This window comes from Notechis scutatus, chromosome 15, assembly GCF_049901735.1.
Source record: "Notechis scutatus isolate UNSWTSFEM ecotype Mainland chromosome 15, rNotScu1.2, whole genome shotgun sequence".
Taxonomy (NCBI): domain Eukaryota; kingdom Metazoa; phylum Chordata; class Lepidosauria; order Squamata; family Elapidae; genus Notechis; species Notechis scutatus.
Window position 1 is genome coordinate 3,574,410 of NC_142023.1, and position 17,049 is coordinate 3,591,458.

Sequence of the window (17,049 nt, forward strand, 5' to 3'; positions counted from 1 at the left end):
GAGGGAGGGAGGGGAGGAAGGAAGGAAGGAAGGCAGCAATAGCACTTAGACTTATATCCCGCTTCATAGTACTTTACCGCCCTTTCTAAGTGATTTAGAGTCAGCCTTTTGCCTACAACAATTTGGGTCCTCATTTTACTCACCTTGGAAGGATGGACGGCTGAGTGAGCCTCAAGCCTATTGAGATTTGAACTGCCAAATTGCAGACAGCCAGCAGTCAGCAGAAGTAGCCTGCAGTACTGCACTCTAACCACTGCACTCTTTAAACTAAAGAGTAGTTGCTATTGCTATTAGGGCCGTGTTGTATCACTCTCTCTCTCTCTCTCTCTCTCCTTTTTCTTTCCTTTTTCCTTCCTTCTTCCAGATATGATAGCTGTCCTTGGAGAGACAACGGGTTCGATAGCTTTACAAAATCTCTGGGAACAGATGAAGAGCGACCCAGAAGGAAGGCAGGTCTTGCAGTAAGTGAGTTCCTTTTTTCTTTTAACCTGCAGCCTGGATAAATGAATGATTTTTGAGGAGATAAACCTAAAAAGCCCCCCTGTGCGAATTAGTGAATCCATTTTCACTACAGGTAGTCATTTTTTTTTTTGCTTTAACCTGGTTATCGAACGAGCTCGTTTTACAAAAGAATGCCAGCGAAGGTTTGGCTCCTTGACTTACAACAGTTCATTTAGCGAACGTTCAAAGTTACAAAGGCACTAGGGGGAAAAGTGACTTAGGACTGTTTGTCACACTTACGACCATTGTAGCCATTTGGCTACCGACTTATATTTACGACCAGTCCTGGGGTCATGAGATCTATCATTGCGACTATATGACAAGCCAAATCCATCTGGGAGGCCAGATTCACTTAACAACTGGGTTATTAAATGAGCAACTGCAGTGATTCACTAAACCCCTCTGGCAGAGAGGTCACAAAATGGGGGCAAAACTCACTTTAACAAATCTGTGATGACCCAGGATGGGGTACAAAATAAACAGTCACAAAAATAGGTGAAGCCCCTTTTATTCCTTCACTTTTCTTCCAAGCTCCAAATATCCTTCACTGGAGACAAAAAACTCCCACACAAACAGTTACAAGAAGGAGGAAATGCTGTTTAAATTATAAAGAGTAAAAAACAACACAAACCAGGCAAGATAAGGGCTGATATATAAGACATCCACAGATATCAGGACACACACTGGGAAGGACGCCAAAGTCAGAGAGGAACAATAAGATAGAGATATTTCCACAGTTTGTTTCCAGCACTCACCAGTACGCAGGTCCGTCCTCTTATCCGGTTGTCACAGCTGCAGCCCATGAAGAGGATCAAGGCCCTCTCCTCCCCAGCAGACCACGTCTCTCCCTTATCCTCTCCTCCCCGCATGCCCTAGGATGGATAGGGGATGGGCCTGGGTCCTCCTCTGACTGCTCAGCCAGCCTCTGCCCTTCCCCAGCCTCCTCCACAATCTCCGGAGCCCCACTTCCACTCCCTGTCGGCTGTTCCTCCTCTCCCTCAGAGTCCGTCTCCACCAGGGGCATGACAAAAAATCTCTCAATTGGAACAGAAATATTGGGTTCAATTGTGGTTGTACGTCGAGGACTGTCTTACACCGTTGGGAGCAGAAAGCTGAGGATTTCATTTATAGTTTTTATTTAAAGTGGTATACGTTAGTGGTGCGATGGCAATCAGGAGGCGGTGAGTTCAAACCGAGGTAGAGGCAGATATTTCTCTCTCTCTCTCTTGGGCAGGATGAGAATATACCTGCTGAACAAAACTCCGCCCTGGCAACAGGAAGGGCATCTGGCCAGTAAACACTCAGCTCCATTCAGTTGCCCGGACTCGACCTGGCAAGGGATGATGGGGTCGTTAAATGAGGGTGAGGATGATTTAAAATGGAATAGGTTAAAAACCAGCCCAGTAGGAAGTCCCAGCACAACCAAGGCCGCTGTAGTGATATTGGTGGGCTTTGCACCGTGTGCTTAACCAACCATTTGTTGAGAAATCCCCCATCGAGCTGGCAGTTTACCGGCTGCCCTAGTTAAGTCTAGAGATCCCACAAAACCAAGGGAAGCTGACATTCAGCTGGATCGGGGCCGGTGGATCTCCCCTCCGTGAGATCGATCCATCCCTAAAGATGATGCTCGCGATCCCCTTTCATGAGCTGAGCTGCTGCCTTTCATTCTGTTGGTTTCCTTTGCAGAGAACGGCCTCGGATCCGCCTTTCCACCCTGGATGTGGTTGGACTTCGGGGGCTTCCCGACGGGACCTTCGGCCGAGAATACATTCGTTTTTTGGATAGTAATGTGGGTATCGTGACAGCTTACAAAGAGCGTTTGTCCTGTGACGCATTGTGAATTTCTGTTTTCATCAATGCTAGAAGGGAGGAGGGGGAGGAGGAATGTTGGGGTCTTTGGTCCTGTCTGAGCTGAGTTGTTTTCTTGCAGACATTTCATTACCTAAACTAGGTATCATCGTCAGTGCTAGAAGAAATGGGGGAGTTAGTTCTCTCTCCCTTTTGGCCCGAGTGATGTGACCTAATTGGGTAATGAAACTTCTGCAGGAAAAAAAAAACCCAACTCAGAGAGCACCAGGGATCCCAAAATAAGTACTTTGCATCCTTTTCACGTGAAACTTGTTTTTTTGTTTTTTTTTGTAAAAGTTTTATTGATTTTAACAACAAATAAAAACACATAAAACATAAAACATAACATAAGAACATCATCATTCTTCATAAATTTACAGACAGTGTATCGGTTGGTTTACCACTCCTTTTTGTGCATCCATTTTGTAGTCATCATAATAATTATGTTACATAATAACTCATATTATCAATCAACAATTATATATCCTAATATCATTATTAAACAATCATTTGACTATAATTTTACTAATTCATACTTAAGCGAGATAACTATAATTTAGTTAATTTATTTTATAACAAATCGTAAAATCATACCAAATCTATCTTAATAAAATATTCTAAAAATATTATCAAAACCAAAAATATATATATATATTCATTGTTTCCTAGGTTTCTAAATATTCTATTATTAGAATAATAGTGTGGTGGTTTCATCTGATGGTGATTAAAATCAAAATGTGTGGGAATCATTGCCTTGATGGGAAATTTCCATTCAGAACCACTAGATGGCACTGCAACCCCACATTTGAAAAATGAGCCACTGGTAGCCAAAAAAAAAAAAAAAGAACAGACTAGCAGAGTTGGATAGAAACTTGAAGGTCTTCTAGTCCAGCAGTCGCCAGCTGGTGGGCTGCGAGAAAATTTTGGTGGGCTGCAGAGAAATCTCACCCCCAGAGCACACCCCCAAAGCAATTAATCCAGGCTGCGCCATCCACATGGCCCGCGGGAACCCTCCCCGCCCACTTACTCCTTACCCGGCAAACTTGCCTGCTAAAATTGCTATTTTTTCCTTTTTCCGACCGTCAGCTGTTCTGCTGTGCCGGGAGATTTAGATTAGCTAGAAAGCAGGAAATGGTTGGATTTCTTGCTTTCTAGCTAATCTTCAGATCTTCGGCTCTGCTTTTAAGCAGAGCCAAACCTTCCTTAGAACTGAAGCTTCTATTATTCAGTGCAGACTCAGGTAGCCGATGCCAGAAAGATAGATCTCTGAATGAATCTGTGATTCTGCGAGCAACTCAATCTGCCTGCCTGCTTTGCCTGATTTTGGGTAAAAGTTGCTCTTTTTTTTAATAAAAAAAAATTCAATATTTATATAAATATTTATAATATTTACATACAAGCCATGCCCAGCCAGTCACATGACCACTAAGCCACACTCACAAATTAGGCCATGCCCACAGAACCGGCTAGTGGTCCCTGGGATTTAAAATTATGAGTTTGGTGGTCCCTGAGGTCCAAAAGGTTGGTGACCCCTGTTCTAGACCAACCTTCTGCTCTACCATTCCAGACAAATGGATGTCCAATCTCTCCTTTAAAACCTCCATTGATGAAGCACCCACAACTTCTGAAGGCAAGTTTTTTTGTCTCCAGTCAAGGATATTTGGAGCTTTGAAGCCAAGCTGAAGGAATTAAAGGGACTTCACCTGTTTTTTTTGTGACTTTATTGCTTTTGTATCCCACCCTGGGTCGTCACATTTCCCTATCTAGGAAATTAATAGTTGCTTTTCTATTTTTTTTTTTTAATTTCCCAACGGGCAGAGGGTTTCTCCAGACACAAGGATGCCAGCCCGGTTCATAGACGACGAAGACCTGGCCTACGTCATCCAGCGTTACCGGGAAGTCCACGACCTGCTACACACCCTCCTTGGCATGCCCACCAACATGCTTGGTGAGTTGTCTTTTAACTAACAGCTGGTGGGGGGCAGGGGGTTACGTCTTGCGGTCTTCACTCCGCGAGGGATTCGGGGAGGCCTGAGCCGCAGGGCACGAGAAGCGGGAGCGCCTGCGAAAGGACCGAAAGGGAAAATAAGTTCAGGTTCAGGACTTGGATTAAAATACTCAGGGTGGTGTCGGTTTTCATTTGCACAAGGAGGAAGGGCTTTTCAGACAAGGGTTTTGTTGTGTCCCTGGCTCTGGAAACGCCAGTAGTTGTCTTCTCTAAAAAAAAAAAAGTTTATTAGTTTTCAATTAAAAACAACCAACAATACATACACAAATAATCGAGAGAAAAAAAGAAGAAAGAAAAGAAAGAAAAGAAAAGATTGAAAAGAGAGAGAAAAAAGAAGAAAAAGAAGGAAGAAAAGTTGTGTGTATATGACATAAATCAAAGGCTATGAAAAGATCCTTGCAAACTGTAAAAATAAAATCCTTTTAACAGTAGTCTGTCTTCTAAACACATGTGAGGTTCTATTTTTCCCAATTCTTATCAAAATCTTTGGATCCCCACAGTTCTTTTTCTTCCCTTTCTCCTTTTCCTTTCCTTTCCTTTCTCTCATTTCCAAATCCTTCCTTCCTTCTTTCTTTCTTCTTTCTTTTCTTCCTTCCTTCCCTCCCTCCCTCTCTCTCTTCCTCACTTTCCTTTTTCCTTTCCTTTCCTTGTTCCTTTCCATTCTCCTTCCTCTCTTTTCAACTCCTTCCTTCCTTCTTTCTTTCTTTTCTCTCTTTTCTTCCTTCCTTCCCTCTTCTCTCTCTTCCTTCCTTTCCTTTCTCCTTCCTCTCTTTTCCAACTCCTTCCTTCCTTCTTTCTCTGTTTCTTTTTCTTTTTCTTTTCTTCCTTCCTTCTTTTCTTTCTTCCTTTCCTTTCTTTTCCTTCCACTCATTTCCTTTCCTTCTTTCCTCTCATTTCAACTCCTTCCTTCTTTCTTTCTTTCTTTTTCTTTCTTTTCTTCCTTCCTTCCTTCCCTCCCTCTCTCTTCCTTCCTTTCCTTTTTCCTTTCCTTTCCTTGTTCCTTTCCTTTTCCTTTCCTCTCCTTCCTCTCTTTTCAAACTCCTTCCTTTCTTCTTTCTCTTTTCTTTCTCTTTTACTTCCTTTTTCCCTTTCCTTTTTCCTTTCCTTTCCTTTCCTTCCTCTCTTTTCCAACTCCTTCCTTCTTTCTCTTTCTTTTCTCTCCTTTCTTCCTTCCTTCCTTCTTTTCTTTCTCCTTTCCTTTCCTTCCTCTCTTCCAACTCCTTCCTTCCTTCTTTCTCTGTTTCTTTTTTTCTTTCTCTTTTCTTCCTTCCTTCCTTTCCTTTCCTTTCCTCCTCTCCTCCCTCCTCCTCCACTTCATTTCTTCAGGTGGCTTAATGACTTCCTCCTCCTTAATTCCCAATGAAAAGGATGTACCTTTTATAATTGCTCTTAACTACAGTAAACCACAGGAGCCGTTCTCCCTTCCCTTTTGGAAAACTGCTGATGGGCTGCAGATAACCACGGCCGAGGGAGTTGAAATTCGGGCCAAGCCACCTTTAGCCTACTTCCGAGCTCTGCCCAAGGTTGTGATTCACTGGGATTTTCAGAGCCAGAAAGGGGCCACGTCGCTTTCCCAAACTGTTTTGAGCAATCCATGCTGAGTCTGGAGCAAGAAAGCTTTGCAATTTTTAAAGCGGAGAGGATGAATCACTCCTGGCCTCTCTCGTAGCAGGGTTTTCGATATGCCTTATTTTTAGATCAATGGGTGTGTGTGTGAGATCTTTTGTGCCCTTCTACACACATTCCCTTCCTCTTTCTGTTAACACGGGCATTTTCTCTCACACACTCACACCCATTTCGTTTCTCCTTGGTCTTAGGGGAGACCAATCCTCTTCAGGCTCCCCTTTACTATCTCAGTTTAAGAGTCTCTCTTTTTTAGCCTCTTGGCTGTTAACCTGTGGTGGGTTTCCAAAGTTTGCCCTTACCGGTCCTATGTGTGTGCGTGCGCTTCACGCTTCGCGCAGGGCTCAGATACTGACCTCAAGTCGAGGTTGGATAGCTGCTGGGAGTGTTTTGAAGCTCAGCTGAGGTGTGGCAATAGCGCGCATCAGCTGAGCTTCGTGTGCGGGCAGCAAAATTTAGACCCCAAGAGGGAGTTGAGTTGAAGTTCACCAACATTTCAAGGTCCAAACTTGGAAAGCTGGTGAGTTCTGGATTTTCAACCAATACTCAAAGGTTACAAACGTTGTACGTATTCGCATACAGCTCCCGCAATTCTTTGAGACTTGGAAGACGGAGAACTCTGCCCCATTAAAATCCAGATTTTATATCATTCTTTTGACGCTGACCAGCAATGTGGCTACTGAATATGGGTCCTTCAAGCTAGGCTAGGCCAGGAAACGAGACTCCAGAAGAGATAATATGGGAAATCCTCTACTTACGATCACAGCTGAGCCCAATTTTTATGTTGCTAAGTGAGAAATTTCTCTCTCTTTTTGCCCCATTTTAGGACTTTCCTGGCCCCATTTGTTAACCGAATCATGAAACCATGAAAAATGGTAGTAAGTCCCTTTTTTCAGTGCCATTGTAACTTCGAACTGTTGTTAAGGCGAGGACTAGGCATGTGTGATGACCCAGGGTGGGATACAAAATAAACACAGTCACAAAAACAGGTGAAGCCCCTTTTATTCCTTCACTTTGCTTCCAAGCTCCAAATATCCTTGACAAAAAATTCCCCCACAAGCAGTTACAAAAAGGAGGAAATGCCGTTTAAACTAAAAATGCCTATAAATTATAAAGAGTAAAAACCACACGAACCACACAGAAGCAGTTAAGGGAACCAGGCAAGATAAGTGCTTGAAGATGTCCACAGATATCGGAATACACCCTGGGAAGGACATCAAACTCAGAGAGGAACGACAGACTAGAAATGTTTCCACGCTTTGTTTCCAGCACTGGCCCATACGCATGTCCGTCCTTTTAACCACTTCTCACAGCTTCAGCCCATGAAGGGGATCAAGGCCCTTTCCTCCCCCGTAGACCATGCCATTCACATTTCTCCTTTCTCCATTCCTCCCTACGTGCCCTAGGATGGAGAGGGGGTGGGCCTGGGTCTTCCTCTGATTGCCCAGCCGGCCTCTGTCTTCCCCAGCCTCCCCCACAACCTCCGGAGCCACACTACCACTCCTTGTCAAGCTGTTCCTCCTCTCCCTCGGAGTCAGTCTCCAACATGGGTATGACAGCACCTCTCCTTTCCCAATCCAGGCCAAAGAACCCAAATCTCAAAAGCATTTTGTCTCCTTCTCCTTATCCCTAAAAAGAGATAAGGCAGGATACCTTGGTTGTTGCTTCTTATCCCGGTCAGCCAAAACTTTCACTTCTTAACTTCCTCCTGCACTTTCTTTTCCGGATGAGTGCTTCTTTGAGGCGGCCATTTCTGACCGCCGCTCGTTCACCTTCGGGAAAGGGAGTTTAGCCATCTGGGGAGGGAAGATGCGGCTTCCCTCAACCCTGCTGGGATCTCCCCCCTCTTCGCCACCTCTACGGGGTGGCTTAGCCCCGAAGCCAGACTGGCTCGGGACGCTCCAGTGGCGAGCCCAGGCAGAAACCGTGCACGATCACGGATTCCTGCCTGTCACCGAAGCCCTGCAAACCGGAAGTTTTTCTCTTAACGACTGTTCTCCAAGATGGATCTCTGATTGCTTGTCTGATGCTCTTTCTTAGGGGAAGTGGTGGTGAAGTGGTTTGAAGCTGTCCAGACTGGCCTGCCCATGTGCATTCTGGGAGCCCTCTTCGGTCCTTTACGCTTAAATACCAGGTCAGTCAAGAATTTTACAAAGGCAAGCTTGCTGGCTGGCATATCTTCCAGTTGGGCCTTGATACCCATTGACACATACACACCCCTGTTGCATAAGCGAGCTTGAATGAAACTTTTATCCTCGATTGATCAATTGGATTCGCCAATTGCTCCTTGAAAATTACTGCCTTGCCTTTTTCAAGGTGTCAGCAGCCTACTGTAACTTCTAATTATCGTTTTGGTTTAATCTTAAAAAAAAACATCCGAGAGGATTAAAGGTTGCATAAAAGATGGGAATTTGCAAAGTCTTACAAAGATCTTGTTTTGGTTCAAAAGCATCCTTAATAAGGAATGTCCCAAATATATATGAGGATGTTCTGTCTCTATGACTATCATTAAGTGTTGCACCTTATGATTCTTTCTTGACGATTGTATCTTTTCTTTTATGTACACTGAGAGCATTTGCACCAAGACAAGTTCCTTGTGCGTCCAGCCACACTTGGCCAATAAAGAATTCTGTCTATCTTCCATCTATCTCTTCTTTGCTCTTGGAGTTTCTGCAGCTGTATATGCTTTGTGCAAAAAGCATAAGAATTAATAACTGCTTTGTAGCGGGGTGGAAAGTAAGATCGTAGCAGCTGTGCAATCCATGGCAAAAGTTAAACAGAGGAAAGAATATTGTTTGAGTGGTTTGTCTGTTTTTTTTATCCAGGCCTAAAAACAATCTGGGAAAATAGACTAGACAACTGCAATCTTCATCCAATGCCTAAATTTTAATACAGGGCTCTGTTAAATCGCTAGGATTAAATTGGATTAAACACGCTGCCACCTGTTAGAAAGATTTTATATAGGTCGCTTCTCCAGGAGCGAAGGCGACCTTTAGAATCTAAAACGCAGCAGCTTTAGTTTTTCTAATCCCCCCCCCCCCCATTTTGAAATAAATAAATAAAATAAACCACTTCCCCGTTTTTTATTTCCTTCCTTCCTTCCCCCAGAAAGCGGCACCTTTTGTCTGCGGAGCTCATCCCATGGGCCGTTGAGAGCGGACAAAACGCGACCTGCATCTTGAATTTCTATTACGAGAAGCGTTGGGAACAAACGGTAGAGTCTCTTCGCCGTGAAATCGGCATTCTGCCCCCTCCTGGGATCCAGGTGTGAGCTTACCCGTGGCTGGAACAGGGGAACACCTGACAGAAGCCACCGCTTTCAGGAAAGCCCAGAATTAAAAATTCTGGGAATTAACCCTCCCTTGACAAAGCCTAGGGGGTTTTGGGGCCCTGTCGTCTTCATCAGTGGTCCCTGGACTGTTCAAAAAAAGTTTAAAAGGAGAAAAGAAAAAAAAAGAAAAAAGCATCAGTACCAAACCCAGAAATATCACAACCTTGACGATAACAAACGGAGAAGATATTGATGGCACCAATGCGGGGAAGATTGAACGATGAAAAAACAGCTGTCGAAAGTAGATCTCAGCTCCTTTAAATACATAAGAGTTTTGGGTTGTTTTTTTTATGGCTGAGTTTTCACAAGTCAAACAGGGATAATGTGACGTCTTTTAGCACGTTCATTCTCACAATTGTGGGTTTGGATTGGCGATTCCTTCAACGTCTAGGATGCTTACTTCCAACCCATCGATCCTGAATCTTTTTGCAACGATTTTCATCCCTTCTTGTTGCTCAAACTCCTGTGAAGATGATTTTTTTGATGCCCAGCCTAGAAAAAAGGACAGAAGTCACCTTATTTCTGCCTTGAGTTGTTTACAAGAAATCCCCTCTGTAAAGCAGATTGAAGTGATAAATTGGATTACACAAGCCCTTGTATTATAGGGCAGGTACGAATATGCAGAGGTAATCACTTGCTTCTGAACAGGGGTGTATTTTCTCTTTCATATTCTCGATAGGGTGGTGATACTTAATAGATTTTACCTTATGTTGCAGGGTTTCTGGTTCCTTAAACTATCTTGTGTCCCAAACCTTCTTAAATATCTTTATATATGGTTTCTCATTCCAGTTTTTAAATAAATGCCAAATGATTCCTGTGGGCACCTCTTGGTTCCACTTCCATTGGAAAAGAGCAGAGTCACAGGTTTTTGTGTTTTTAAACTATGGTTTATACACGCCCGGTTCACACAACGTACTTTTAAGCCAACAACGTGGCTTGTTTCTTGTGAATCAAGCCATTGGTGCTTGTTCAACAAACCACGGTTTTATAAACAACGGGCTAACTGAGCACAATGTCCGTTTTGTTACGAATAATCTTGTTAACAATGGTTTTATTCACGGGAAATGTTGTTTTACAGACATTAAAGTTTCGTCTAAATTCAAACACCGGGCTAAAAAAAACACAGGTTCAAAGCCAGCCGTGGTAGCTTGCTGTACAATTTTGTACGTTTGGGGAACTCAGCCCACGGGGATTTATTCAGCAACCAACCTTGGCTTTGTGGGACAAAGACAACTTTAATGTAATATTAAATATTTTAGTGAGCCTAAGCGAAACACATTTTTTTCCCTTGGGAGAATGAATACAATGTTAGGCATTTCAGTCAGGAAGGAATCTATTATATATTCCAATCTTAGATAAGGTTAAAAAAAACACCTATGCAAAATACTTGCACATAAGGCCGTAATTACACGGAGGTAGGGCTGGTAGCTGTGAAACTGTTTCCTCTTCCTTGTAGCAGCATAATACGGGTAGTCCTCGACTTAACGACCCCAACTGAGCTTAAAATTTATGTTGCTAAGTGAGAAATCTATTAAGTGAGTTTTGCCCCATTTTACAACTATTTTTGGCCATGTTTGTCAAGTGAATCACACATTTGTTAAGTGAATCACTGCAGTGATTAAGTCAGTCGCCTGGTTGTTTACTGAATCTGGCATCCCCAATCCCCGTTGAATTGGCTTGTCAGGAAGGTCACAAAAGGGGATTGCGCGACAACCGTGGTAAGTATGAACCAGTTGTTGGGGATCCAAAGGAAAATCAGGTCACCACGGGGAAATGCTGCCATGGACGTAAGTGTGAAAAACGGGTCCCAGGTCCCTTTTTTCCTAGTGCCGTTATACCTTTGAATGGTCACTAAATGAATTGTTGTAAGTCGAGGACTATCTGTATTTATTTTTTTAAACCCAGCCAGCATGCAGAAGAAGCAGCTTGATGCTCTCTTGTATGTGTTGCCGGCTGCCATCCCCACCACCACCTCAATGCCCGTCCTTCCAATTTTCTCTTTTCCACAAACCCCCACGGGCAATTTTGGGGGTCTTCTTTGAGGGTCTTCCCCACATTCAACTTCCTAGACGCTACCTGGGTCTCCCCGTTGCTTTGGGTCCTTTCTCGTGCTGGGAAAGCGGTCAATTAAAGGCCTGGGAGACTAAAACATAGGAAGAACGGTTGCAGGATTTGGGTTTGGCTAGCCTAGAAGGACTAGTGGGGACGTGATAGCAATCGCACTTAGACTCATGTACCACTCCACAGCTCTTTCTAAGCGGTTTGCAGAGCCAGCCCATCGCGCCCCCCCCCAACCATCTGGGTCCTCACTTTACCCACCTCGGAAGGATGGAAGGCTGAGTCAACCTTGAGCCGGTCAGGATCGAACTGCTGACAGTGAGCAGAATTAGCCTGCAGGTCTGCATTCGAACCACTGTGCCATCACAGTTGATAGAGAGATTAGAGAAAGAGAGACGGACATAGAGATAGACGGAGAGAGAGAGAAACGGACATAGAGACAGAGATGGACACAGAGATAGATATAGACAGACAGACAGGTAGGTAGGTAGGTAGACAGATAGGTAGAAAGGTAGATAGGAAGAAAAAAGAAAGAAAGAAATAGCCCTTAGACTTATATACTGCTTTACAGTGCTTCACAGCCCTCTCTAAGCGGTTTACAGAGTCAGCCTATTTGCCCTCAACAATCTGGGTCCTCATTTTACCCACCTCGGAAGGACGGAAGGCTGAGTCAACTTTGAACCGGTCAAGATCAAACTCTTGGTTCTGGGCAGAATTAGCCTTCAATGCTGCATTCTAACCACTGTGCCACCAGAATAGATAGATAGATAGATAGATAGATAGATAGATAGATAGATAGATAGATAGATAGATAGATAGATAGATAGATAGATAGATAGATAGATAGATAGATAGACAGACAGACAGACAGACAGACAGACAGACAGACAGAAGGAGCCTGCAGTCCTGGGGTCACTGTGGCTCAGGATAGTATTTGAGGGGCTGCCACAAAGAAAGAAGCAGGGTCAACTTATTCTCCAAAGCACCAGAAGGCAGGACAAGAAACAAACGGATGGAAACTAATCTAGGAGAGAAGCAACCTGAATTAAGGAGAAACGTCGTAACTGGGAGGACAATCAACCAGTGGAATAGTTCGCCATAAGAAGTTGTGGATCACTGGAGGTTTTTAAGAAGAGACTGGGCGGCCTTTTGTCTGAAATAGTACGGGATCATCTCCTGCTTGAGCAGGGGGCCGGACTAGAAGACCTCCAGGGTCCCTTCCAGCTTTATTCTGATTCTGTTTTTGATTTGTGGTTTTTAGCGCTTGCATTTGGCGCTGCCTCTGTGCACCCGGCTGGCGTAGTGCAACCCACCCTGTCTTTGGAGGGGAGTGCAGGGGGGAGAAAAGGAGGCAGAGGAAAGAGGCAAAAAAGTGGGAGGGTCAGAAGGATCTTACTTCCCTCTCTCTCTCTCTCTCTCTCTCTCTCATTTATATGATTTGTCAGTCGCTTACAAGATAACAGGTATAAGTATAAACACGGTTATATTATATGGAGTATTGCAGGCATTGACCGCTCTGTTGCTGAAGTCGCATTTCCTGCAATCCAGTTTGGTGCGGTTAACCTTCAGCTTATATCTATTGTGTGCTCTTGTGTTGTTGTGGTCGAGGCTGAAGTAGTCATTGACAGGTAGGACATTGCAATGCATGATTTTATATACTATATTTAGATCAGACCGGCGGCGTAGTTCTAGGTTGGTCTAGGTCTAGCTCTCTCTCTTTCTCTCTCTCTTCCTCGTCCCGTGAGAAAGCGTGCCATCTGGAGGAGGAAACTTTTCCCAAAAGTTTTCTTTTTCTCCTCCCAAAAGTTCTTTCCAAAAGCGGCGAGCTTTTTCTTTTTCTTTTTTTTTTCCGCTTTCTTCTTTTTTTTTAACGTTGCGAAAATAAAATAAAAAAAATAAAAAAAACCGACTCTGGTGGGACTCGAACCCACAACCTTTGAATGACTCCGTCCCGTCATTGATCTAGAAGTCCAATGCGCTATCCATTGCGCCACAGAGCCCCACGCGATCTCGCAGCGCAGCCTGGCCGCCCTCTGCTCCGGCCCATAAGCCCCGGCGGAGCTGCTTCCTTCCCATTCTTCCCCCCCCCCCATCCACTCCATTACTTTGCATTGGCCTCGCCGGAGTTTGGGGGGTTGGAGGGGGGGGGGCGTCCGTGGGAAGCGATGGGGTCCGCGGGACCAGCGCCAGCCGCGTCCCCCTTCCCTTTTGCAGAAGGAGGGTCTCTCTCTCTGTTTCTCCCCCCGCGTTGGTTTTGGCTTGCAACTTGGGGCGCTGTGTGAATGGTGCGTTGCACGGGTGCAAACGCCTGGGCGGGGGTCTTTGGGGAGGGGGTTTCTCCCCCCTCCTCCTGCGTGCAAGTCTGCATCGCCCGCCAAGTCCGGAACAATTTGCAGAGAGAGAGAGAGAGAGAGAGAGAGAGAAGAAACCGAGAGATCATCCATCCCACCCCCACCCACCTGGGTAGGGGTCTTTGGGGAGGGTTTCTTCCCCCTCCTCCTGCGTGCAATTCTGCATCGCCCCGCCAAGTCCGGAACAATTTGCAGAGAGAGAGAGAGAGAGAGAGAGAGAGAGAGAATAAACCGAGAGATCATCCATCCCACCCCCACCCACCTGGGCAGGGTCTTTGGGGAGGGGTTTCTCCCCCTCCTCCTGCGTGCAAGTCTGCATCGCCCGCCAAGTCCGGAACAATTTGTACAGAGATAAAGAGAGAGAGAAGAAACGGAGCAATCAGACCCCCCCTTAACGCCCCCAACCCCTTTACGCCAGGATCCCGTGGCCGGGAACGCGGGAGGAACTACAACTCCCGCCGTGCCTTGCGGGAGAAGGTGAGGGCCGAGGGCGCCCCCTGGAGGGTCCTCTGGGCTCTACCGAGCCGGAGCGGCTCTTTTTCAGCATCTCTTCGGAGGCTGCTTCGAATTACGCCTCCTCCTTCTCCCGCTGCCGCTGCCTCCCTTCGCATGGGCAAGGCTGGGCCAAGCAGGTGCAAGCCGGGACGGGAAGGAAACGCCGGTGGCTCAGCAGATTTCGGCTCTGCCAGCAGCTGGAGGAGGAGGAGGAGGAGGAGGAAGGAGCGCCCGATCCTGAGCTTGGCGGGGGGGGGGGGGCGCTGCCACGCAGGGTCTGGATCGGGGCGAGCAGCACAGCCCAATTCGCCTCCAAACGGGATGCGGGGAACGCCCGAGCCTGGCTGCAGGTGGGTGGCGGCGGGGGCAGGGCACAGGGAGGGGGTCCCGGCTGCCAGGTGGGATACGATCATGGGGAACAAAAGGGGGAGGGGTGCTCCCCCTCCCCATTTCCTCCAAGCCCCTCCCCCATTTCCATCCGACTTCTATCTTCTACTCCCCTCCTCCCAATATAATTGGAAATAGGGGACGGGGTGGAAGAGAAGAAGCCCACCCCCCTCTTTGAAATTGGGGGTCTTTATAGTCAAACCCCTGCCAGCCTGGCTGTTCACTTCACACACACACACCCCCACCAAGGAAACGAGACTCTCCTTCCTGGGTTGGAGTGGCTGGGGGGGGGGGGATTGCGTTTCCCCATCAGCCCACCTTCCCCAATGTGGCCAGGGGTCCTCCCAGATCCAGCTGGGGGGTGGGTGGGCAAGTCAACAATGCAAAATCCCCCCCCACACACACACACACACTGCCTCTTTCCAAACATTGCAGCAAAATCCTTGTCCTCTGGCCAGGCCCTGCTTTTCCTCAAAACTAAACCACCCCCAAAAAATTGGGATGACTATATAGGGGTTTCTCTTATGTATACAGGAGCTGGCAGGCCGTTTTTGCATGCCAATGCCATAAGCAAAGAGTGCGGGGGTTTTTTTGGTTTTTTTTTGTGGGTGCATGTTAATAATGCTCCATGTGTGGAGCTTTTGCCAACAAGTCCACAATATGGGCAGAAGGAAAGGAGAAAGGGACGAATTATATGTTAAGGAACGGGGGTGGTGGTGGAAAACACCTCCCCACCTTCTCCACACACCCCCTCCCCGTGGGTTTGAATCATCTTTAAGCCACAGAGCATCAAACATGTAATCAGACGGCTGGAAGAGGCTACCGAAGTGCTTCTCCACCCCTGCAGTAGAAGATGCAGGGTGAGCTTGCAAAAAAATAAAAAAAATAGACCCTTTCCCCCCCCACCCTCAACCCTGACTTAGCCAGCATTTACTCCGCAGTCCTTCTGAATGGGCCTGGACTAAAAAGCCCAGAGAGAGAGAGAGAGAGAGATCGTTACGAATGTTTGTGGTTATAAAACGTTGGCGCTGGATTCATTCTAGCTGTATCGCTTCGGTGCCTGACTCAGAACATAGAATAACAGTGTTTGGCAAGGGGCCTCCAAGGTCTTCTAGTCCAACCCCTGCTCAAGCAGGAGACCCCCCCCTCCCCAAACCGTTCTGGATAAGTGGCTGTCCAGTTTCTTCTTGAAAACCTCCGGCGACTTCAAGTGGACATTTCCTTCCCCCTCCTCTCACAACGATTTCTTTAAAATGATGATGATAATAATAATAATTGGCACAGGGCAAGGAGTGGGAAGGTCTTGGCCAACACACTTCAATAGTTCAGATCACGTTTTGCAAGTATTCTGAGCCATTCCGCTTCTCGTTGCTTCTGATTTCCGCCTGTTGGTAGCGCACACTTTTCTTTGTGGCTTTTGCAAGGTCAGAGAGAGGGATTTGGGGCTGGGGGTTTTCTTCCTCTTATTATTTGGCGAATGTGACGGCAGGTAAAATAGTAATAAGTTTTAAAAAAAAAAAACTTCTTGAAATTCCAGAAGATTTTCCTTGGTGAATCCATGGAGACCAGTCAACATTGTTTTTCAGGTCAGGCAAGGCTAAAACTTTTGGATCCCATTTGAACCTGGAGAAAACTTGACTCTTGCCTTGTGGATTTCAAAAGTTTCTGTCTGGGTGATGAATTTAGGGCTCGTTGTATACAGGGAGGAAAAACGGGCAGCTGAATGAATTCAAAAAAAGTTTAGCTCTGCTAAAAGGGTTAGGAGGTTGTGTGAACACAGCTGGATAGTAGCACGGTGATCCAGAAGACGGGCTGAGAGAAGGAAGGGAGGGAAATGCAGTTTTTGCTGCTTGCCATTTTTAAAAGATAATGCATCGGTAAAGCATTTCTAAAAGGGGAAACCGGCCTTCCTCGCAATCAACATGCAGAAAATCCAGTTTCAAAGCAGCAGTTAAAGAGTCATAGGTACGAAGAGAGGCAAACTGGGAGAGGAGAGAATATTTTAAAATTAGTTTCCAGCGGAGAAGAACTTCAGCTGGATCCGTTTGTCTCTGTGGGGAGACACCAGATGTTATTGTGCTTTCGGAGTCGGTAGCAGTGAGGTTGGGGTTGTAGTAGAGGGCATAATTTTCTGCTTAGCCAAGTAGGGAGGTTTTATGAAAAGGGCCCACGGGGTAAGATTGCCCAAGAGTGAAACGCCGCCTGAAGGCGTGATGGGAAGGCCTCAGCCATCTAATCTGGAGAGGAGGGCACGGCCGGGCCCGTGTCAAAAGCAATCCTGCAAGAAAAAAATAATAATAATCAGCTGAAAACCAGTCGCCTGGTTAGCATATGCAAAGGAAGGAAGCAAGGAAGGATCACAACCCCTGAACATATTCCTGAAGGGAGCAGCAGAAATGAGGACGTGGCTACGGATTAGGTCCTGAGGTGGCCTAAGTGAGCAGGTG

The 17,049-nt window shown here is 46.0% G+C and overlaps 3 protein-coding genes and 1 non-coding gene across 8 annotated transcripts in view; 2 read left to right on the forward strand and 2 right to left on the reverse strand.

Annotated features, from left to right (window-relative positions):
- Window positions 1-10,129, forward strand: part of COQ4 (coenzyme Q4) — a 143,395-nt gene extending 133,266 nt beyond the window's left edge. For both annotated transcript variants that reach the window (XM_087944084.1, XM_087944083.1), the window contains 5 exons: window positions 365-461; window positions 2,188-2,290; window positions 4,168-4,297; window positions 8,021-8,114; window positions 9,089-10,129. In XM_087944084.1, coding sequence (XP_087800210.1) covers window positions 365-461; window positions 2,188-2,290; window positions 4,168-4,297; window positions 8,021-8,114; window positions 9,089-9,251 — 587 coding nt within the window. In that variant the 3' untranslated portion in view covers window positions 9,252-10,129. The remainder of the gene's footprint in view (window positions 1-364; window positions 462-2,187; window positions 2,291-4,167; window positions 4,298-8,020; window positions 8,115-9,088) is intronic.
- Window positions 1-17,049, reverse strand: part of TRUB2 (TruB pseudouridine synthase family member 2) — a 316,494-nt gene that overhangs the window by 15,046 nt on the left and 284,399 nt on the right. The gene's annotated exons all lie outside the window — the stretch shown is intronic.
- Window positions 13,276-13,369, reverse strand: TRNAR-UCU (transfer RNA arginine (anticodon UCU)). Its single transcript has 2 exons — window positions 13,333-13,369; window positions 13,276-13,311 (listed from the first exon to the last, which is right to left on the reverse strand). It is a non-coding gene; the product is annotated as a tRNA-Arg (tRNA).
- SLC27A4 (solute carrier family 27 member 4) overlaps window positions 14,248-17,049 on the forward strand; it is a 29,188-nt gene continuing 26,386 nt past the window's right edge. The window contains exon 1 of one of the 4 annotated variants that reach the window (XM_026689536.2): window positions 14,248-14,565. The gene's annotated coding sequence lies outside the window, so the exon portion shown is untranslated. Of the gene's footprint in view, window positions 14,566-15,441; window positions 15,463-16,022; window positions 16,092-16,921; window positions 17,047-17,049 lie in introns of those variants that run through there. The other 3 variants (XM_087944070.1, XM_087944069.1, XM_026689537.2) reach the window with 3 other exon arrangements.